Here is a 24,762-nt window from a genome sequence, read left to right as displayed (position 1 = left end):
TCTGCGACTATTATATTAGAAAAAAAGCGCAAGCCGATCTCCATTCATCAAACTGAATGTTATGTATGCTAATATCGATGTGATAATACTTTGGCCAGGCATAAGGTAATCCACCATACTCTTTTCATCTTATAATAAAATATAGATTTTACATTGTTATGAATAAATTTTCATATAATACACTCTTCACATACAGAGTAAATTCTCATCGTTTCCAACATGCCTCGCCGAAATAATGTTAAAATTCTAATTCCACATTATTATTACTATTATTTATTATTATTATTATTTTTATTATTATTCACAGTCGTACACTATGATTTATTACTGAGCAGAATAACTTAACTTCGATGAAATTTTAGGTTGTGAGATGGAAATATTCGGCGGAAAGATCGACAGTGAGATATTGTACGATCGACAACTCGCCATGTAAAATGAATCTTTTAACAGAAAATAGAAACGAAACAGAAATGACATCGAACATTCTCAAATGTTTCCAAGCTTTCATCGAAGATTACAAACCAAGCAAACTTGTAACCGAAGAAAAACGCGCACACTTAATTTTATGCCAATGTATATTACAATTACAGATGAAAACATCGGTTTTGTGTGGCCGGGAAATTCTCCAGTAAATGTAAGGAATATGACAAGTGCCGTTCAAATAATTTCTTTCTCATCTCATGTTCTTACTCTCATCCCTCAATCGCTCCTTAGAAAAAGTAAACGCATTTTTAAGTCGAAACGGCCGTGTGTATGTGTTTGTGTACCCGGCAATTTGGTCCAACAACTGGTACTCGTTTTAAGGGCGTGAGTGTTAAAATCTGCCAATCGCTATCAGCTCATTTATCCGCAAAACGTGAAACGATGACTTGTGAGTCCCGAGATACAGGCACAATGGTAAACTCGGCAAATGAACAATGTTATGGTAGTATATGAATGTAAAAAAAGATAATTTCTTTCTCTCTGTCTCTTTATACCTAACATCTCTACATCTCTGCCGAAGACGATTAAGAAAAATATACGCGTATGTATCGCTTTTCCTTCTTTGTTCTTTCATGGAATAATAATTCGAGTTCACACGCAAAAACGCCGATACAATTTACACTTAATTTAAGAACGTGTTCCAGAGATATTGCTTGATGACACTGAAATAGATCGTAAGAAATGTGTATTAGTCGATCATGTCTCAGGGTACAAAGCGGACTGTCTGTCTCATTGGATTGGTGCAGATTTTAATGCCTCAGCCAAATATATAATTCTTTCCTACATATAATATATGCCATGATGTTATACATATTCGATTGCATTTAATAATTTTATACATTTATATATAGAAATGAAAAGTATAAACACAATTATATATATATTTTTTATACATACATATATACATACACACACACATATACATGTGTGTATGTGTGTATAAAAATTGTATTTATATATTTCATTTTTTATCTCTACACATGTATATGCATGTACATCGCGATCAAAGTATCAATGTTCAACGTGAAGTTTTTACTGTATGGATACATAGACTCACTGTCCACGACTTCTACATATGGTATTTACTTTTGTATGCTTCATATATTTTCATAACATTAATCGTGACTGATAATATATAATTACATAACAGTTTTAAAAATATTTCAAAATTAAACAAGAAATAATAGAATAATGAATATTACAGTAAATCGCGTAGCAGCTAAGCACAGTAAAAATATATTTAACGCAAATAATAAAAAAAAATAATAATAAGAGTGGTGTGAAGAAGCGCTCGATTTAGTGCATTTCGTTTATACATTGAGGAAGAGATACAAGGAGGAAGGGAACACACACAGAGGAAGAAAGTATTTAGTGGTGAAGAAATAGTCAGTAGAATAGCCGCCACTTTTACTTTACTTCTGTTTTCCTAGATCACAGTCACATTCATGGCTGCTAAATCACGGACCGTATTTCATCACCATATAAGATAAGGGGGAAGAGGAGATATAAGGATTTTTAAAGACTCTTATAAATACTGGAAAATAGTTCGCTAGTTTACGCAAGTACAAAATATATATAGTATTTATTTTTTTTTGTATTAATTCTTTGAGAGATGGGCTAGAATGTGAGAGATATTCAAACCCTGTTAAGATCCTGTTTCATCCAGATTTAAGAATGTATCTAACATAACGTTTTTAAAAGACTTATACAAAACATGCGCATACAGATTAAAATAATAGTACTTAATATGTAAACAATTTCTTGCTGCATTTTTTCCATTATTGTTGAACAGTATAGACACAAATATATGACAAATTTTATACATAATAGATCTTGCGGGCATGCAGCATAAATATATAGTAAGACCTTGAGCATTCGTTTCTAAAATATTTTATAATAAAATATCTTCTTTAAAACGTTTTATGATTAATTTATAAACATATTATAAACGAGAGATATTTTATTAGATATATTTAGCCGAATTAAATAAAAAGGAATTTGCATACTTAACGATAAATGACACAAACGTACGTATGCAAACTCTAGAATACTCTCATAATTACACGATACTTTTCAAATTTGAATGGCTTGCATGAAACGCGACCATAAAAATTGTTTTAAAACGTATTAAAATGATTTATAACATAAATCTGAAGCAAGCTCTTATCAGCGGAGTAGAGGCATTAAAACGTTACGAAAACATTACAGGATCAATCCAGGCTTTAAGTTTCCCTCTTCCTATGTTACTATTTGCCACTAGTGCGCTAACATTTAATAAAAAATAATAAATCAAGGGAGATAATAGGATGATGATATAATTATATTATGTACAAACAATAGCATCCTAACGCTTTAGGAAAGGATTAACTTTGGAGAAGGGTGGGAGGACCGTCCCGAGCACAAGAGTCCACTACTGATGAAGGCCTATAATCTTCAATTATTCTAAACTTAATCCTGCCTACATTTTTCTTCATGTAATTATAATTCTACAAATTACAATACCATATAGTCTACCATCTCCATTACATAAATTATATAGATATATATCTATATATATAGATATATATGTATATGTATATATATTTAATTAGTTTCTATTTACAAAATATGTAGAATAGACACTGTTTCATAACCTAACTACAATATACGTGCCGTGGCGCGAGACTTTAACCTTTCGAGGTGCGCTTTTTTAATAAACATATTACTAATTACATTATCTATTTTACAGCCAAATTCAACAATCTTTGCTAAAATTTAATGCAATAATTCTGTAAGAGCTTTAACAACGTAAAAAGGGAGAGAATGTTGGATCAGTAAAAGATGTTAAAACAGATGCGATACATTGTGTATCTTTTCTCTTGTATAATAAAGAATAAACTTAATAAAATACACGATATGACACAACACTGATCCTATTTAACATATTATACAAATTCATTGTATACAACGTATACGTTTAAACTTTGATAAAAGTACGCGATTTTACTTTTAACGTTGCTACAAGTTAATAATACATGGTAATTACTGATAATTAAAAACTGAAGTCGGCATTTGAATATCGACTACAATTAAATTTTGTTCTTACCTCTTCATTTATGTAGTAGATATTAAGTACTTGATATACATGCAATAATGATAATAAAATATGTATTTTCGTCACGGCCAAAAAAAAGAAAAAAAAATGACCTGCATAAAAACTATTAAATCTAAGGCCAGAAAAGAAAAAAAATTAAATAAAAATAATAGACCGCGTTTTTAAAATACCTAAAATAAAGATTAATGCATTGAATTTTAGCAAAGCTCTAAAAAACAGTAGAATAAGTACTTTCAATAATGTCAGAGAAACATATTACATATTATCTATACATCAGGAATTATCTAACAATTATTCTTCCACTAATATGGGAACTAAAGCGCATGCATATTCCCTTCATTTTGTCGCCGCACAATGGCACGATTTTTATCTCTGATATCGTAATCAATAAGTCAAGAATACGATGCCCTTACAATTCTTCAGATAAAGAATTGCAAACATTTCAACTTTTCAGATATTCTTTGCCTTAAGATTATTCCGTAATATTTACATGCGAAATAAACATTTCCAATGAGTGTATTACATACATTTTTGTGCAATTTATCGCAGTTTTTATTCTATAGTTCTTTTCCGACTTATGCATGATATATATATATATATATATATATATATATAAAGTATAACTAAAGTATATATTTATATATATATAAACTCTGATTTAATTTCATAATGTTTTGTTATTCTATGTTTCATAATGCTTTCAATTACAATTTTCTCTCTCTTTCTCTCTCTCCCTCTCTCTGCCTATCTCTCTTTTCATATTTTCAACAATATTTAACAATGGCTTAGGCCTTTCATGAATCACGCAAGACGTGTTGATGTACAAATATCAATTACATAATTAAGAATGCACAATAAAATGCGAATTATAATTTTACAATGGGTAAAAATGTTATTTCCTTGAAAACAAGTTTTCTTAACAATCATCAAAATAGATATAAAAATGAAATTTATAATAGTTTTTAGGAGGCGGCATGTCTTTGTCTTTTTCGAAAGAGCTGATATTTTCAAATAATTAATTGCTCTATATTATATACAAAGTCAATTATCATTGACATTTATATATTGACACGTCTCAATATGCCCTCTAAAGTCATCTGCACTTAGACTTTATCGTAATTAACATTGCACTAAAGCCTTTCGCAGTACTTTACAAATCCCAAAGAGAGTGTGCATTAATGACTTTTCTAGTAAACACTTCGCTCTTCAAAGTATAATGATGTATTCGTGTTGTGGAGTAAGGGGATGCATAGTATCACAGTTGGCACGTGGGTGCTAGCTACCACTACTGCTTACAGGCAGTGAATGTGGGGCTCCTATCGATGTTGGAGGAGCAGTTGAACCTAAAGAAATATTTAGACATTATTTGTATATAGTTTAAAATACGAATATATCAGTAAAATTTGTATATACTCACCAGTTACAGGAGAAGATTCAGAGGCTGGCAATGGACTAACGAGATTGTTAGCACTCGGCGTCGAATTGGCTTTTAATTTTTGTCTCACCTCTCGAATTTTCAATTGTAAACTAGTCTTAGTAGGAAATATATCCTTATGATTAAGTTGAAATGTGGTAGTCGCTTGCGTAGATGGAAAATATCCGTGCTCCTGAAACAACTGCATGACCAATTGCCTCCGTTGCTCCAACATCTTCCTATGGCCACGCTCGTTGTCACTTCTACCGATTCCCAACACAGCATTTCCAGCATTGCTCCCAGGAGTTTTCGGCGTACGTGGAGAACTGGCATCGACATCCATTAGATCGTTGTTAGCTCTATAAGCATCAACGTTAAAATCAGGACCAAAGAACGTGTTCCCTGTCAGAGTCCGAGTGTTAACACTCGGAACAGACTTTGGAGTAGCGGATATCGGTGTGTCTGAGTCGATTTCATCCTCATTCACTGTTAGAAAAAAGTATATATAAAACATCACAGACGTAATTGTATATAAAGTTATTTAAAACTGTATACATACTGTATTTAATATAATTGTATTATTTAATATAATTACTTGTGGGCCTATGAGGTCCTTGCGCTGATTTCTTTCGATAACTTGGCATCTGCATAGGTGTTTGCGGATGTAATATAGAAGCTGCACTGCTGTGGCTAGATGAACCCGGGGTATTTATACTGATCGCACTCGGGCTTTGTATATCCTCTGGTTTGAATTCCGGTAACGATGAGAATTTTTCTTGAAAATTTACTTGTTCGAGAACTCTGTAATTATTCGATCAAGTATTAAGTTACTTTAATCTGATATATTTACAAAGTATCTCATTAAGAGTTACTACAATAAAGAGATGGAAAATATATTGATAGTACCTATCCATACCATCCTCCACGTTTTTCTTAAAGAAAGAACCCTTCTTTGTAGAAGGAGAAGGAGAAGTATGAGATTCTGTCAAATTTTGTTGTTGTGTTTGCTCTGTCATTTGAGATGTACTTGTTTGTGGTCGATTATCACAATGTTGAGGTGTTGCCATTGGCCCATGGTCTCCTGCAGTTGATGCGGGAGGCATTGCTGTTAACCGAAAGAGGAAGAGAATCATAAGAAAAGGAAGAAAAGAAAGAAAAAAGATATCACTAAGAAAAAAAGATATCAATTTAGTATTCATAAAAATTCATAGAAATATGTGAAGATATGGGAACTCATATATGTCTAACTATAAATTTTGATACATTTAAAGTAGACTTTTCCACTGTAAAGTTTCTAAAAACTAATATTTATGTAATTCACAATTAAAAATACAAAACGTTTGCAAAAAGATAAACATCTAACACACAAAATATATTTTTTAAGTAATTTATTAAACAGATTTGCCTTAACAATATGTTAATTTGATACTGAATTGTAAAAAGGTTTACATTATAAAAATAAAATAATTATAATAACTCTCTCTCTCTCTCTTTCTCTCTCAACGTTTTCATTAAGGAAAAATTAATTTTAGATCTTATAGTTTTGAGATATGTAATGTATTATAAAAGGTTTATTATTTTTGCGTAAATATTAAAATAATGATAAAACTACATAACATTATTACTTACCCATTGATTGTCTCCTTTGCAGTGGTGCTCGACCAAGTTGTGCCGGAGTCGGAGCAAGCATAAATGGACCCTTACTTGGTCCTGTATCATTACTTTGATTTTCATCAAATGCATATGATTTATTCGACAGATCACTATTTCCATGGTTATTCTGAGGTGTATGAGGCGTATGAGGCGTCGATGGTTGCTTATGTATCTCATTTGATGTGGGAAGAGCAATATTTACAGTACCCTTTCTGTCTTCCGTTTTTATATTACTGACTGTAATAGGCAAAAGAAAGATAAATAAAAGCGTTGTACATATTGCACAGCTTGAGCTAATAAATTCACAAAAAGATTACCATAAAACTGAGTGTGATTCGTAGTCAATTGATTGTCATTGTTCTCGGGTTCTGCCAGACGAGCAATGGAATGGTTAATTCCTCGGTAAGTCGTAGGGGAGATTGTCGATAACGTTGTAGAATAAGGTTTGCTCACGATCACGCTTTGAGTTTCCATCTTGTTGTTTGAAACCAAATTCTGTACGGATACCAAATTGTTGCGGCTAAGAGCACCAGCGTCTGTATACAAATCGCAAATTCGTTATTTATGTAATGTTATAATATGCTTGCAAATAACAACAAAATAAATGTCTGTATACTCACCAGTGATGGGTACTTGAAATCCACCGTACATCCGGGAATGCGGTGGAGTCGGATTAAGGTACTGCGATCCCTGCTGCGGTTTGGAAACAGCCACCAAATCGTTATCGAGCAATGTTAGAGTGAGCGGTGGTTGATAGGGGACAGTTGAAGTAAAGGGACGAAGAGTAGTGCCTAAAGACTGCAACGGCTGCTGTTGTTTTAACAGCGCCATCATAGGTTTCGATCCAATCTGTTAGTATCGTCAAACTTGTTACTTAATCTCCGAGTCCGTTTAGAAATTTTTTATTCAAAACTATCGACAGAAACATGTGCACTACTTTCTTAACCAAATGACCATGATGAAGTAACTTTTATATTATCACGGAGAAACATGGGTTTGTCGGCACTATTCATCAACGATAATATCTATTCTTAATGACACGTATGCGATATCCATTCATATTACGCTGATATTTATGATAATATCTCTAAACAAATTGCAAGAAATAAATGCTAGATTGTTTATCCAATACTTACAGTATGTAATACCGGAGCTGCTGTAAATTTAGTTATGTTCCGTCCATTCTCAGTGTGGATGTTCACAAGATTATTTACACTATACTGTGTGCTGTACTGCTGCTCGCCCTTTACTGGTTCCGGTTTAATAACTTTCGGCGATATTGGCATAGTTATAAAAGCGCCACCGGTAGGTTGAAATCCTGATACTCCTGTTGGATTAACAGGACTGTGATAAGGATACGTACTCGACAAAACAGATACAGTACTGCCTTTATCCATGGAAGTATGATGATATTTTGTTGTAGATTCTATACCTGTTGAGGGCATCCGTGCTAAATAAACATCAAGATTCGTACTATTAAAACATATTTATGTAACGTATTGCAAACGTTACATTTGTGTCTTAAAACAATTACCTTTTATTGGTTTAGGCCTGCATGTTATTTCCTGTTTAACATTTATCGCTTCCCTCTTTTGACCACTTGTCGCCGAGAATTGCGATTGATTGTAACATTTCTTTTCTGAATCTTCGTCTTGCACATCGTTATCACTGTCTGTCAATTTATCTTTACACTTCAGATCTATTTCTGGCTGAGGATCTTCACAGATAACCATCTGATCGTCATCTGATCCATTTGCGTCGTCGTCCTGCTTAATGTCCTCCGCGTTTTCGATTTGCAAAGGAATTTCCGAAATTCTATGCTGTGTGTGCGACTGGTTCATAATCTGTCGATAAAATTGTCAGTAAGCAAAATAACTTTTCTTAGTAAATGTTCAAAGTAAACAAAAAGATCTTTTTAAAATAACTTTTAAAAATATTATTTACTCATTTTACTTGTTAATTAACACGAAATTTCTTACCTCAATATTAGTGGAAGTTTCATTATATGTGGTAGTGATTGGAGTAGATATTTCATCTGCAGATGTAATCGGTAATGGATCTTCCGATGAAGAACCTTGTAAAGGGGTTTCTTCTTCTCCCGTACTATTCAACTTTGCCCTTCCCGTTTCATTTCCTTTAAAACTGTTTGTTGACGATTTTCGTCTGTCCTTACTGCACCATTTCCAGTCTGGATGTGCTTTAAAGTGTGCTTCTTTTACTTCCGAAGCAAGCTCATGATACTTTTGTTTTTCCTCTGGTCCCAAAGCATACCACCATTCTCCCAATATTTTGGATACGGTACGATTATCCTGATTCGGATGACGTTGATGCACAACGGCACGATGCCGTTTTGAAAAAATCATGAATGCATTCATGGGTCGACGTATTCTGTCTTTAGCCTGTAATTAATGTAAAAAAGATATACATACATATATATATATATATATATATATATATATATATAATACGCATACTCCTTCTCTTTTTACCAACCTTCAGTTGGCAGCAGTCGGGAGCAAACATATTATTATATGTTCTCTTATAATAATGTTGTCTATTATATTAATGTCACTATATACTCTATTAACTCTATTAATATTAATATTATCAGATGTATTTCTAACAATATTATTAAATTTGACTTATTCTGTTGTACTTAATCAATAGTTAAAAACGCATGGTAACAGTTAGTCTTACTTTTAGTGGAGTCTGCGGCTGCAGAGAACTGAGCGATTGACTGCGTCTTTTATTAGCGTTAGCTTCCACTTCTGCAGGTGGAGTTGGTTCTGGTTCAAAAACATCATCATCCTCTTCTTCAGCAGGTGTTATGGGATCTGAACCAGTACCAAGGCCTTCTTCAGCAGAACCTTTACTTTGGGGTGCCGGAGGGGCACTCAGGGGTGGACTCAAAGTAGAAGGAGGAGGGCTCACCTCTGATTCCGGAATTGTTGTCTGCCAGGAAAAAGCTGCAATGAAGTTAGTGAGTTAGTTGCAATGAGTGTTGTTAGTAATGATATGGAAATAGCAGCAGATAAAGTGTTAAGTACTTCATATAGACATTTTTTCTTTGTTATATATTTAAAAGAAATAATAAATTAGTGTATTAATAAAAAGAATTAAAGTACTAGTGTTAAAAACTGGTCAAGTAATGATAAATAATAAAAACCCAACATCATTATTTAAAAAATTATTCATTTAACGTACAGCATTTGCATACAATAAGGCATTTGTAACGCAAATATGTTAAATAGTCGTAACTCAGAAGTAACAAAAGTCCGAAAAGTTTGTGCTGATTATCAATAGATGCTATTGTATCGTACAACATAACTTATTCAAATCGTATAAGATAAAATTAAAACAAAAAATTAAAACAAAATTACAATATAATAAAAACATTATTTAAACATAGAAATATCTTTGCATTTTAAAGATGTACACAAACTTTTCAGATAATAGTGGTAGTGAATAGCCTTCCCCAGCATTAAAGTTTTTGTAGATAAATGCTTATATGTATATGTTAAATAAAATAAAAGCTAAAAAATGATGATATAGTTTATTAATTGTGTCTGCTGCAAGATTGGCAATGGTACATGGAAAAAATTGCAAAATTAAAAATATCTCATATTAAAAAAAATATCTACAACAAATCTAAATTGCACGCGTGCGCGCGCACGTGTATGTGTTTGTGGTGAAGGAAAAGGAGGTAGGAGATGTAAAATATAATTAATATAATTTCCTAATATTTAAAAGAATAAAATACTTTTTCTAATATTGGTTAATAACGTAAAGAATAACGTTACTAGACAAAAAAGAAATAGAATAAATGTGTAAAGACTAAAAAAATATTTAAAAAGGGCAATGTAAATATTTAAAACATAATTAAGCATCTGTGATAACATTTGAATGTAACAAAATTGTTGTATTATGTACCATTGACAAAACTGCAAGCTACAGCAATTTCAAAGGCTTGACACATTTCAGTTGGCAGTCAGAACTCAAACCTTTTTTCCAGCTGCGTCCTGCATTATTCGGTAATGATGGGGGATGGGGCTGGTATGCAGGAGGAACTTCGTGGCTGCCATCTGTGAAAGCCTTATTGTTTATTCAAATTTTCTTGTATCATTGATTCAACATTATTATTATATTATAAAATCATTGTTGTGAACAATTATGAGACATCAAAATAAGATAAATAGTAGTAATATAAAAGTGAGTAGCACTATATTAATCCCTAGACGTCACTTAGATCTAAAGAATTTTTCTTTGCCTCCCCAAATATGATTTTTTTAAAAGTGAAATAATATAGTTTAAACTTTCAAACGTAAACACTTAAAACGCTTAAAACACTTAACAAAAATTAATTATTACAAATATAAATAAATAAAAACTCTATTAAAGATACAAAATATATAAGGACAGTTTTTATATCTCAATAATGCATTCATATTGCAATATAAAACTTACAGAGGATACCGTTATTTTTTGCATTCTCTTCTCTAACAGATTGGGTTTTTGGAATTTGCACCAAATGTCCTGGCTGAACAATTACGTGCTGGAAGACGCTTGTCGGAGTAGACGGACTGGACGCCTCTGTGGTGGATGTCATTACAGCACTCGTAGGTGGTGGTTGATTTCTTTGCATATCCATATGCACGGTCGTGTGTGTATTCACTTTACTCACCTAATGGTAAGCAAAAAGACATGACATGATCAGTTTACAATGTGGGATATGGTTTCTAGTACTATTATATTATATACACTATTATTAATATGTGTAATTATTTAAACTGCTAATGTAGCAATTCATTATGTACCGTGACAACTTACAGATTGCAAAACAGACAGTTTGTCAACGTGGACGGATGAAATCATGGGTGACTGAGGAGCTTGTTGACATTGAACTTGATGCAACGTGGATACTGGCAGTTGGCCCGGATGATTAATTAATCCCTGCCGATATTTATCGTCCTGATTGCTAATGTGTGCGCTCGTTGGTGCCGACATATCCATACTGTTCTTTATCACGAGATACTTTTTTTCATGTTGCATCACGTAAATCGGCTGGCCCTGGGATTGCGGCGACTGTGCGTAGTCAACTGGTTGTTCCAGCGATTTGTGTACGAGCGTCAAATTCTGCGGTACTGGGATAGTAGGCAGAGACATATGGGGCGAATGCGGCGGTTTTATCAACTGCGGACTCTGTTCAGGTATCTCGGTCTGGTTAGGAAAATCGTTGCTCGATGTTAATGCATGTTGCAAAATTATATTTTGCTGTTGCTGAGCAATTGACGTCACAACCGAAGGATGTCTCGTCGGTGGCGGACTCTGTTCCGACCACGACATAGTCGGATTCTGTCCAGGTTGCATGCTACGGCTCACCGGGGAAATTCTTATTACGCTTGTCCCTAAACTGGTAGGAATCGTACCAGTTATCGAGATCGGTCGATTTCTATCTACTCGATTCGGCTCGGGTTTTATAACTTGTTGCGGATATTGAACCAAAAAGTTGGATTGTGTAGGTGAGTGCTTCCATTTTGCGCCAGGCGAGATCAGTGGAGTCGCATGATGAGCGGGGCTTGAAATAGGCATAAAAACATTATTCTGATTGAATCCCACTGGTGGCACCGGTGACTGATTTATACATGGAGAAATAGAAGACTGCCCCGTCGGTGACGAAAAAGCTGGTGTGGCCGATCTAGAGCTCCCCAAAGACACTACAATAAAAAAAATGCAAATACAAATGTAACCCATAGAAAGTAAACAACATTGTCGACAGCTATCTAATATATGTAATAATTTTCTTTTTATAGTTAAAGAACTATAGTTTTATAGTTCTTTTTATATAATAATTTAAAATAACCTACAAAGTTTAAAAAAATAAAGCTCTTTTCTGAAATATTAAAAAAAGATACTTATTTTTTATTGAATATATAAAAGATATACCAAGCATATTAGCAGCTTCAGTTTCGTCTTGATCGAATCTACCCGCTATTCTTCTATCAACGTAATTGGGTGAGGTATCAGAATCTCTCGAGGTTTCTTCGCCGTCCATTTTACCACTGAAAGTAAAAAAAAATAGTGATAAAAACATTTACAACATATGTATCAAGTGATCGTTAATACAATTTAGTGATAAAGCAGGTAATTTATCAAACGAAAAAACTGGCTCTTGGAAACTTTACACATAATAATAGATTTTATGTGAAAAAATATTAATATCATAATACATGTTATAGAAACAAAAAACAAATCTCAAAGTAACTAAATTGACTTATAAATTGCCAGTGTAAATAAATTGCAATAGTGTCCCTTGAAGGATGAAAATTCACAAATGTAATAAAGTTCATCCGCATTGCTATTTAAACTAATTTATGCTTAGCCATTTAAATAGTTTGAATAATAAAAATATGATGTATTTGACTAGAGTTTTTCGAACATCAATTCCTACTATTGAAATTTAATAAGTACTGTTAATAAAAGGTGATGAATTATTTCAACTTCGGTTATCGAAACTATCTTGTCCTCCAATATGTTCGGATGAATAGAGTACTATTGCAATAAGAATAAAAAGAAGCAATCACTAACAAAAGTTTAAATAGTTTGTACCCAGGAAATGTGTTTGTTGGTCCTCTGAGACCAGATCCTTTTAAGCTAAGATGACGAGAACAGTATCCTCTTCGTTGGCTTTCTTTGTTACAGTCCTTTTTACTACAAAGTCGACGCCATTGTTTGCCATTATATTTTTTTCTTATTCCACTTGGTGTAACCACTATGTCACCCTTTTTATACCTATGTGGCGTTGCCGCCTGAGATCTATTTAACGAAAAAAGTAGATTCACGTACAATTAAGAGTTTTGATATTATACGCATTAATTATCTTATAAAAAGCTACTATGATAAAATTAATACCGAGGTGTGGCTGCCTGAGAACGAGGCGTTATACTACGTTGTTCAACTAGGCTACTGGTACTTCCTCGGCTCTGCATGCTGCTTCTTTTGCTGCTTCCTGACAATTTTGCATCTGTCAGTTGAATATACTTGAATTACTATACTATTGTTTTGACTAAATTGTTCTCGTTAAAAGCCTTAGCTTTTCTTACAATATAAAGAATACGTTTTCAGAGAAATGTCGAAACGATATTTTAATCATTTATTAATAAAATATAAATAAACGTTTAGTCTTTGTCGTGTCTATGCACACGCATGTAATAATATAACCAGTAAATAAATATCGTAGTAATATGACAAGATAGTGAAAACTTAATGTTATATCTAACCTGCGTCCGAGGGAAATGTAATATCTTCTCTGTCTAAGTCATCTTCACTTTCTAAATCATCGTACGGCCGACTGCCATTACTTAACGCCGTGGCAGAATGCGCAGAAGTGCCTAAAGTCATGAGAGGACTGGTACCGGTCGTTCTATAATAGCTCGTGTCATTATGACTCGATATATGCGATGTGTGATGAGAAGTATGATGGATTTGCAAAATTGGCACTGCTGTCGGAGCTTCCGTAGTATTGCGATACCCATGTTCTAGTAAATTTCAAAAAGGTAAACATTACCACGCCATGAATTATTTTGTCGAAAAGACAATTGGTCTTATTGATTATATAAATAATTTGTTACCAATGTTCTCGACTCTTGTAGGATCGCATTCTTCCAGCCCCTCCTCCAACTCATCCGCCCATGGTGGCTGTACTAGCCGCAGGTCCGCGCGTTTCACAATATAACTATCACTCTGATCGTCTTCTCGCGGTATTTTTACAACAAAACGATAAGGCTTTGTTAATATCTTGCACACTGTCCCCTTTACAAACACTTTTGTCGCGTCCACGTGACTGTTCGTAGTCGGACATCTGATGCAAACCTTCGTATCCAAAGTTACCTGTCCCAGAGACGGGCTTGCATCTCCAATCACGTCATACCTTCTCGCACCCAAAACGTCACTATAACGCACTAACTTCCTTTCGCCGTCGAACTCAATTAAAATATCACCGTGAACAACGTTACGTATAACACCCGGGAAATAATATAAATCCCTTAAAGCTAACACTCTATGATCGCGCCACTCACTGAGATCAATAGCAAGCCGAGGACGAGAACGTGAAGGTTCCTCACGGAGAGAATAATCCACCGCTGTGTTTTGCGAAGAATAATCCACCGCTGTGTTTTGAGTAGGTACCACTACTACCGAATGAGCCGAGGGAATCTGAAAAAAAATTCATGTATGACGCCTACTTTTCAAGAAAAAGTATAAAATCAAGCATTATAATTACTACCTATATATATGTTTTTTTGTTTTATATAGATGTTTCATGTAAAAATGAACAAATTATTTTTTAAACAATGTAAAATTACAGTTTTTAGAAATATCAATATCTTTAATATAATAAGAATGGAAACATATCAAGAATTTACTTTGTCAAATCCGATATTCTGTTTAGATCGCGCGCGCGACACAATATATAAATATATTCTCTAATTATACATATATGTGCTGATCTTATATAAGTTACAACTTTTTTCATAGCGTTCAAATATAATGTCAAGATTACTGCTAACATAAAATTAAAAATTTGACTAGTCCATTTATCAACGTACTTGATAACAATCAGACTCCTGTTGTTGCGGCGACTGCCGGCTGTTGGTAGTTAGTAAGCTGGATTGTTGTCCTAAAACCGGCTGACCGCTAAGTGGTATAGCGGGCGCACGTATGTGGACCATATTGTTGATGTTGCTGGTGACATTGCTGGTCTTGTCCATCTCTTCGAGCTCGGATGGATCAAATTTTCGTTTCTTTGGAAGCTTTTTAGCGCTGATAGTGGGATCCGATGGGTCTCGTTGCGGCGGTGCAGGAGGCGGGGGTGGTTGTTCCGGAATAGGTTTCTCCTCAATCGAAGTACCACCACCCCCGCCTGTCCCATATTGCCCGCTGCCGAGGCCATCCCGCTTCTCGTGCATCTCGGGGTGAGCAGTCAGCATTTTAGCCACCTCACGCTGCTCTAAATATTTACGTTAACGTTAATATCATTCATCGTCAAGAAATAAGTCCCAACTAAATAAAACAATTTTTTTACGGATATAATATCGGATAATACATCGCAAATGTGAACTCAAATGTTTTAGAACTATATTTTAGTGGTAAAATGTTTAATATCACTAAAACAGCTCCAAAATATTTGAAAAAAATATATAAATAAAAGCAAAATATACAGAATAAAATAAAATAATGCGGTAATATTTTTCGAATTCTTTCTTTCTTAAATCTTTAAACATTTTTTTATAGACCAAATGTCATACTTTGTGATAATATATAATATTGAGGATAATCGCGCAAACATTCAAGTTAGTCAGAGTTATCGATTACCCGAACACGAATCGAACTCGACAAGAATAATCAGAGTCGACCTCGACTTGAATTTCGCAAATGTTAGTGTCCTTAAATTGGAAACCTATTTTCACATTCTGTAATTTTTTGATCAGATCACACACATTTATTCCCATTTTATGGGAATTTTTATTTAAATTTACGATTATGCACACAGATTTATGAGATTCATTGAAAATTGCTAATTTTTAGAAATATATTATTTAACTCTTTAACTACAGAAGACGTATAGATATTTAAAAAATAATTTTATTTATGAAACGTGTACGTGTTCCGAAACTCATGAATCAAAATACTATAGCAAGAAAGTTCTGGAAAAATCAAGTAAAATAGTTATATTTGTAGTTTTTTATTAGATTTGTAAATAAAGGTTTAAAACTGATTAATCAAAGATTACATTTAGACGGTCGCCTGCCACGCGGTCACTAAACTACAGCTCGTGCGGTAACACTGGTGACTCACGAACATGCAACTGTCTAAACGTAGTTTGGCTTGCAGTATTAGATCGGCCATACAACTTTTTAAACCTTTATATCTCAAAAACAATTCTTGAAATAAAACTCAACAACTATTTAATTTAATTTTTTGAAAACAGTCTTGCTATAATATTTTGATTCGCGAATTTCGAAACATATTGTCGCGGTTAAAAATGTTACATTTTGCAATTTAACTTGAATTTTAATTTCATATTTTCATAGGCTTATATTCAGAACGTGTTTACAGCGATGTCAGCGTGTTCTTTTTTGTTATTCTATCCTTGTTTTAGGTCTAATAAACGATAAAGATAAAATGACTTTGTAATAAAGGCGTTCTGAATACAAACTATATTCTATATATGTCTGGAAGATTCTCTTAAAAAATAAGTTATTAAAAACATTTTTTTTTACAAAGTTATATAAAAATACGTTGAGTTTGAGGAATTCAGGATGTTTACGTATACAAAAATATAATTCCATATATCTTAGGATTAATTTATTCATATATATCGAAGAACTTCTCCAAGTCACCCTCCTCTTTCTCGGCGAGAAATCGAGTAATGCGAAAAACGGTGAAAAAATCACATGGCTAAAGCCAATGTTTCCCGTAGTGTTACCGGACTGGACAGTATTTGGTCGCATCATCGGGACAGCGCGCGCGCGCGCGTGCGTTACACGATAAACCCCTGACGATACTCACAGTCCGTACAGTCGAGAGGAAGCTGCGTGCTGAAATGTGGCGAGCTGTAGCTGGGAGGGTGGTGACACCGGCTGGGTGCATACCTCAGCACCCGACTGTCGGGGACAGGATGCGTCGAGTCTGGGCTCTCTCGTCTTTGTCTCTCTCGCGACGGGGTTGTCGTACCCTCTCCCAACTCCAATTCTTCTCCCCAGCCCCAACTGCCAAGCATCCTCCTCCGAAAATTCTCTTTTTAGGCGGACACTCGTCGTCTCCTCTTTAATTGTTTCGCGTCTCCACTGAATATTCTGCAAAGAAAGAAAGGTACTGGCTTTAAGCTACGACCATCGACTTGGCAACAGCCTGACCCGTCACTTTTCCTCTACCCTTCTCAACCCAGGGGTTCCGTCCTCGCAATTTCTTGTCGAAAATTTTTCACATATGGCGGTTACTAAGTTATCCGAGGTATGACTTTCGTCGAATCGGGCTGTTTTAACTTCGATTTAAAAGAATGATTAGCCAGATAGGCTTAACTATTCTTTTAATAATTTTATAAATTTCAACATATCTGCATAATAAAATAATTTTGACAAAAAGATTAATACATTTCGTGTGGGTTGTAAGTAATTTATTATATCAGTGATTTAAACAACCTCAATTATAATCATTATTTTCACGTAATGCGCTCGCACATGTTATAGTTATCGTTTAAATTGATTAAACCAGAGATTCTCGAAGTGTAGGTCGCGATTCTGGGTCACAAAAATTTTTTTCAGTTGTGGAAATCAAATTTCACATAAACTACACTTATTAATCTTTTTGCTATAAAAATAATATACGATGTCAAAAATATTATCTATAGAAGCAAAAAAAAAACTAGATTTTTAAAATCTTTGTATCTCATATTTTAATAGATTTATATATTTACATTTGATTTGAAAAATTGGCATGGGTCGCGATTTACATAAGTTTGAGAAACTCTGTACTAGGCTGTGAAAGGCAAGAAGAAATTTAACAGTAAGCAGCACCCAAATCTGTGAATCGCAGCTGAATATTTTCCTTTTTTCCTGGAAGTATCTTTTGTGAGAATGCTTGTGAGATTGTGATTGGTCGATTCGAATTTTTTCGTGTTTTTGGCCTTGAACGGGTTCGAAACAGGTATAAACGCGTTTACGTAGCCTTCGTAATTATTGAAAGAAAAAAACTCAAAGAAATATATGCGAAGGAAGAGATACGAATAAAACGTAAAAAGATTGAAATAAAATAATAGCATTTTTTTCAATACAGTCTGGAGTATTGAGTACTTATTGAGTATTCTCAGAGTAAAAGAGAAAAGAATAGTGATTACCAGATGAATGAGCAATTGCATAAAAATAGTAGATCAAGTGGTCGAGAAAAAATAAATCAAACGCGAATAAATTATGAAAATTTGACATGAAGCTGTTAGGAATCGCGAAGAAAACAAAAGAACGTGTGACGGTATAAATGAAAAAGCATAAAGGAGAGGAGCTCGCGTTACGATCATCGGAAATTACTGCAGTTACGCGTGTCCATTTTCGACTATTACATCACGGTGTGATTATTCTGCTCGACTATTATTAAATATTATTCACGTACTTGTAAACTTCGAGGCATCTTTAAACTTTGTTATCACTTTTGATATATTCGATAAACACGATACACAAATACGGAGGTAGTTAAGATTAGTTTTTGAATTAGAAATACAAAAAAATTATTATTAAAACAGCTTCTTAATGTCTAATATCGTATAACTTCACTAAACTTCTCTCTCACACACATACACACACTTATACATACAGGTTCATCAAATAGTGTGAAAGAAAGTATGCATCAAGTTTGCTGCCCCCTCCCTTGAATCTGACTCATGACTCGCCGACTCACCCGCCTATACTCAAGAGAGAATCTGTTGTTGTATACCGTGTCCATTCGTTCGTTTCTGCTATCCCTTCTCTTCCCTTCCCTTCGTGAAAGATTTCCCTGCGAGTGCAGACGCTTGCAGGTACATAAGGGTGACTACGCTACAAATTGTCAAAGTTCGAGAAATTTTATCGAAAGTTGCAGAATAATAACACGTGTCTTTTTATGGATAAAGAGTTTATGGGTGAAGAGAATGCAAATGAGGAAATAATCTGCTGATCGACGACAGACTTTTCATACTACAATCATTGTTAATTGTACAGCTTTCATTGCCATCATATACGGTAAATTGCCATAAAGTTTATTTTTTATGTCATGTAACGCAATTATCAATTAAATATATTTTATATGGAAATTTTATAGCTAAGATTCGTTAAAAATTCTGTATTTTCAATAGTATATTTATTATAAATTTTACATTTTACACATATTTCATATATACACGATCGTGACATTAATTTAATATTTTACATCTCGTAACAAAGTTATTATTTATGTATATATTATATTTCATGTAGTTACTATTAACCTCATAATATCGCTATTTTACTTATAAAGTAGTCGACAAACTAAATTTTATGTACATTATCAAGAAACACAATAAAATAATTAACAACGTGCTTAGTGTTTTTACATCTATCAAAATATGTAGAAAAAAATGTTACAAAAGCAGATCAAAACCATCTCTATCTAATTACTTATAGTAAATTAATAAAACTTTCCAGCAAATAACTTCTTTACAAATTGGTTATCGCCAAATTGTACAACACAAGAGATATATTAGAGTCCTGTATTATATCAGGAAAGTTCTAGAATATTCCTAACAAGAATATTGTACAATATTTGAAAAGAACTCCGCTTTCATGTACAGTAGATATAAAAAAAAGAGTAAGCTTCAACCACAGTTCAAGAAAGTGTCTCATTAATCGCAAATTACATTTTTATCGGATTTTTTACTGAAATATTTAACTAAAAATATAACTTCGAGAAGACTGTCAATCACCAGTCATCATTCTATTATTCGATAAAAATATGCATTTTTTAAATCGTTTTGTCGCAGTGATGTTTTTCTCTTTTTACCTTTTTTCTAACAGACACTAACTAAATGAAAAAACAGAGGATATAAAATAATATTTGATAAGACAGTATGTCATAGAAAAAGAAATGATTAATGACATTGTACCATCCACGATTCTATCGTTTATCATAAATTGAAATTAAAAAAAAATCTCTTTTATTTTAATGGGAATTCTTTATAACTTATACTACCTGTGCTTTGATTTTTTCGTTCACTTGCTTATCGAAATGGAATGCACTTTGTGTCAAGAAAACACCCCGTAATAACGGAATATAAATCCGACTATTAGGGGGCCCCGACGATACGGTTCTTGGCCCGAAGCGTAAATCAGACACCTGCCGGCGCTGGTGTTTGACGTAGTATTTCTACAATACTGCGTCTTCTACAATTCTACTGCTATAGAATCGTCAGGTAGAAGGGCGGATTTTGCGACCGTAACAATTCCCGTCTTAACGTTCGAGTACTGTCATTGTATCGTTTCGACAGATCTTATACCTGCGGAACCTTAAGAAGAAAAAAGGCTTAATAGAATTTTCCAACAGAAACCTCACTAAATGTCGCATTGGCAACACAAGAGGCTATCCAATCGCATTAAAATTCGAATTGAGTCAGATTTTCGCTAGTAAATTTGTTCGACTGAATATTGTTTCTTCTTTCTCATAATTAATTTTACTATTCCATAAAAATTAATTTATTTTAAAAACTGTCTTATTTTAATAAATTAATCTTCTAATTCGATAAAATTAATATTTTCTTTAAAAATTTTGTTTTTACCTAAAATTAAATAAACAAAAAATCCATTTGTGCATAAAGTTAGACATATTAAAAAATTGATGTGATTTCAATGTATTATATAATCATAATACTTCTCTTTTTTAAACAATCGATTTTGCATTATCACAGTATGATTTATTTCGTAACACTTTAACAACAGCATTAATAATATTAGTAACTTATTTTTCTCAAGATTATCTATATTATATCGACCTATGTTTAGCGGCATGTTACTTTTACATAAGAAATAAAAATAATATTAAAAATTTCGCGTATTATAAAAATTTATTACAAATTATGAATTATTTCGGATCTCCACGTTTTAATGTTTTTATATTGTACAATAAAATTCAGCTTGAATCAACATTTTGCACATGTAAGGAGTTATACATTTATTATTTTCGAAAAAGCAAAATGATAAACATGTGAGTAACGCGTGAGTAATTCCAAATATTCGTGGCGCCCTGCAGACAAACTATAAGAAAGCCCTTCATAAATCCATTCCTTTCGAAACCTTATCTAAGGTGAATAACATGTAAACTATTGGCTTGTCAAGAAAAAGTTTATTTTAAAAAATTCTCAGTAAATTCCAAATTTTACATCGTATTGTATAAAAAATGACATATAACATATAATATATATAATACATATGAAATTGGACAAAAACATTTTATAAAATTAAGTGTAACCAACTGTTTTCTCAAAGACTACATAAGGAATCATTTTAGGTTTTTGAAACCTTTCGTATGATATGAATATTACTTATACAGGATTCGCCACCACGAGGGTAAAAATACGTTCCTTTTTCTTTTGTTAGACATGGCAAATTTTCCCATTTTATTTTATATATACACACATGTACGTAAACACATGACTGTGCAAGAATTTCTTAATTTGTTGAAAACTATTGGTTCACAGAAAGCAATACGTAAGCGATACATAGTAATGTCAAGTGTAAATATAATGACTACACGTACATTTCCTCATAATCGTGTTAATTATGACATCGTGAATAAAATAACTCATCCCAATGAAAATACGCTCACTTTAAATGGCCTTATTTTCTACATCTGCAACATATTGTGTACTTGTTTTTATGACAGGCGCATTTAATATCATTTGCAATTTTATATAATACAAGGAAAAAGATTAAATAATTCTCGTATTAAGTCGCGACGATTACGTTCAAATAATAAATCGATCATTATACAATTTTTTAGAGTTTTCATTCGCGCATATAGAATTGTCATCTCGCAGAGATAAATTTATACGTCTGCCTATATTACATCGCGCGTTCGACTATCGTTCACCTATTCACCTATTTACATACGCAAAGAGCGATACGGAATCGGACAATACACGTTCGGTGATATAGCTGCGCGATGAGGACGCGAGGAGTGTGCCATGGCGCACGTACGATTCCGTGAATCAAGCCGCACAACTTTGCGACGACGACGCGCGCCGTATGCATAATACGTTCCCCGTTCTACCGGCGCGGCGGCGGCGGCGGTGTCGAGTTTTCGTGCATACGGCCGCCCTTCCTAGCGTTTGCCGTCATGCGCGGAACAACGCTGCTCGTGACTACAAATAAATACAACGGCGTGCGACTTCCGGCGTGTACCATAGATAATGGTATCGCCGGAATGCACGTCTCGTTAAAAAAAAAATTACAGTCACCCTCTTCTTTCCCCCCTCCCCCCCGTGACACGCACAACGCCGCCTCGCGCATTCAATTACTGGCAAGATTTCTCGTCTCGCTTTATCTGCACGCGCAATGCAAGCCAAAAGGAAAGCAGTGTCCGTACAAATCCCCGTACGTCCCCACGCGGTTTGTGTTTTCCTCACCCCTACGGCGGAAATTTTACTCGATTTCAAAAACAGTTCGATTTCCGAGACAAATTACGAAGACGCGAGGGGAAAAAGCGTGGACCTTTCAATCGATACAAAAAACTTGGCCACTCCTCCGGCAAAAGCGGATTTTAAAACGCGGATCTTGGAAAAGCGAGATCCATGAGAGTTTATAAAACGCGTTATAAAAAATCGCAGCTCGCGAAAAAGACAAAACTCAACTGCAGGCGAAACTAGATACGGGGAGACCGGAGATGTAACGTCCGCGATCTTATCTTAAATCGCGACTCTTAAATTTCTCAGGGAGTCAAGTTACCGTACCACACTATTCCGTGGCGTACACGTTTTTTTCTCCCTTCCCCTCCCACATTTTATACTTTCCCCACAAAAAGAATAAGGGCACTTCGATGGGGTCACGACATGGAAAGTGACGCGTCAGGCGCATTAAGTGACATTTATAGCGATTTGAGCGAGGCATCGATGAATTTCCAGGCTCATTACGGCGTGACATTGCCCTTTAACGTTCCGTCGTCACGTACACACACAATTCACGCATATGTGTGTGTGTGTGTGTGTGCACGCGCGTGCATTCACGCTGTATGACGTCACGCAAATCTTCACGTGCCGAGGCAAAGAAGATATATATATTTTTTAATATAGCAAAACATTCAGTCCAGTAACTCCATAATTTTTTTACGACTCGGGGTATCGTGAAACTCTTCGCGTCTACAATTAGTATTAAAAAAAAATAATTATAATTAAAGCGCAAGCGAAAACAAAAGCAACGTTTTCAGTTGATCGTGGATGGCTGAAACCTTTCCCTCATAAATCATTCAATAAATTTCTCGCGAATGGAATCGATACCAACTATACAGCGCCAGAAGTTTAGTTTGTGGCATCAACTGCGGATTTTAATCGAATCTTCATATATAAAAGAAAGAAGAGAGACGCGCGAGCGACAGCGATAAAAAAACTAGTTTTCCCAATACCTTGAAACACATTCGAATCGAGCGCGACTAAACGACTTTGCGACGGCGACGGCGACGACGGCGACGGCGACGGCGACTCGATACTCGCGATTATATTATAAATCGCACGTGCGCGCCATTCATCGTCGATCTCGACGCTGGGCGGCTGAAAACGAAAGCGACCGTCTCCCGATGATAATAGTCATTGCTCGGAAGAGGAGAGTGCACTCGAGCCCGCGGTTGCATGCGAGGTGGCCGCAAATTATTCACGCTTATACGCACGCACGCGCGCGCGCGCGCGCGCGCACGTCTACATAACGTAAAAGGCTCTTAAGGGTCGCTTCGCAGCACACAAATCGCAATCGAGTTACACGCGAGTGTGTCTCTTCCATAAACAGATTGACCGACGCCCAGCGGTAGCACACGCTCGCACCGTCATGACGTCATATTCCGTAGCAAAACCAAAGGAAGGGAGGCGGACAGAGACGAGGACAGAGAGAAAAGAGAGAGAATGAAACATCGACCGATGTGTTCCACGTCGGTGAGTCGCGTGTTACACATAGCCGTGGATGTACGTTTCTCTGTAGCATACCGGGTGTCAAAACGTACTCCTCGCAATATCAAATTACGAGACCGATAATATCGTAAAATCGGAAGTGATATACCAAGTACTTTTCCCGGTCTCTCTTCTCCGTGGAGTGTAGGATAAAAGATCTCGACGAGAGAGTTTCAGCAGGTCCGACGGAACATGAAGACGAGCGCGTAATTCCCCGCCTCACGCACGTCGTCTCCACGGGCGCGAGAAAATTTATCTCCCTTTATTTCGCGATTATCTCGACAAATCTTTGTTAAAATTACGAGCGAATTAACGAGGAAGCGAGGGAACTTTTAGACACGTTGCAAGATCGTTCCCGAAGACGAATAATAGCGCTGTCCTAATCTTCGCGAGGTTTATCGTGCGCTGCAC

The 24,762-nt window shown here is 34.8% G+C and overlaps 1 protein-coding gene across 9 annotated transcripts in view; it reads right to left on the bottom strand.

The window, feature by feature from the left end:
• Positions 1 to 1,215: 1,215 nt before the first annotated feature.
• The window catches only part of LOC105833601 (putative transcription factor capicua), a 52,536-nt gene continuing 28,989 nt past the window's right edge, over positions 1,216 to 24,762 (bottom strand). For 5 of the 9 annotated variants that reach the window (XM_012675444.3, XM_012675445.3, XM_028189281.2 and 2 more), the window contains 21 exons: positions 17,211 to 17,497; positions 15,248 to 15,648; positions 14,273 to 14,855; positions 13,922 to 14,179; positions 13,554 to 13,665; positions 13,251 to 13,457; positions 12,588 to 12,703; positions 11,472 to 12,358; positions 11,109 to 11,325; positions 10,646 to 10,726; positions 9,342 to 9,610; positions 8,624 to 9,043; positions 8,179 to 8,488; positions 7,781 to 8,094; positions 7,265 to 7,493; positions 6,962 to 7,180; positions 6,621 to 6,881; positions 5,898 to 6,096; positions 5,587 to 5,792; positions 4,995 to 5,477; positions 1,216 to 4,920 (listed from right to left, as the gene is read on the bottom strand). In XM_012675444.3, the coding sequence (XP_012530898.1) occupies positions 4,853 to 4,920; positions 4,995 to 5,477; positions 5,587 to 5,792; positions 5,898 to 6,096; positions 6,621 to 6,881; positions 6,962 to 7,180; positions 7,265 to 7,493; positions 7,781 to 8,094; positions 8,179 to 8,488; positions 8,624 to 9,043; positions 9,342 to 9,610; positions 10,646 to 10,726; positions 11,109 to 11,325; positions 11,472 to 12,358; positions 12,588 to 12,703; positions 13,251 to 13,457; positions 13,554 to 13,665; positions 13,922 to 14,179; positions 14,273 to 14,855; positions 15,248 to 15,628 (5,820 nt within the window). In that variant the 5' untranslated portion in view covers positions 15,629 to 15,648; positions 17,211 to 17,497 and the 3' untranslated portion in view covers positions 1,216 to 4,852. The remainder of the gene's footprint in view (positions 4,921 to 4,994; positions 5,478 to 5,586; positions 5,793 to 5,897; positions 6,097 to 6,620; positions 6,882 to 6,961; positions 7,181 to 7,264; positions 7,494 to 7,780; positions 8,095 to 8,178; positions 8,489 to 8,623; positions 9,044 to 9,341; positions 9,611 to 10,645; positions 10,727 to 11,108; positions 11,326 to 11,471; positions 12,359 to 12,587; positions 12,704 to 13,250; positions 13,458 to 13,553; positions 13,666 to 13,921; positions 14,180 to 14,272; positions 14,856 to 15,247; positions 15,649 to 17,210; positions 17,498 to 24,762) is intronic. The other 4 variants (XM_012675450.3, XM_012675448.3, XM_012675447.3 and 1 more) reach the window with 4 other exon arrangements.

This window comes from Monomorium pharaonis, chromosome 4, assembly GCF_013373865.1.
Source record: "Monomorium pharaonis isolate MP-MQ-018 chromosome 4, ASM1337386v2, whole genome shotgun sequence".
Taxonomy (NCBI): domain Eukaryota; kingdom Metazoa; phylum Arthropoda; class Insecta; order Hymenoptera; family Formicidae; genus Monomorium; species Monomorium pharaonis.
Note: the sequence above shows the minus strand (reverse complement) of the source record. Positions and strands in the feature narration are given on the sequence as shown.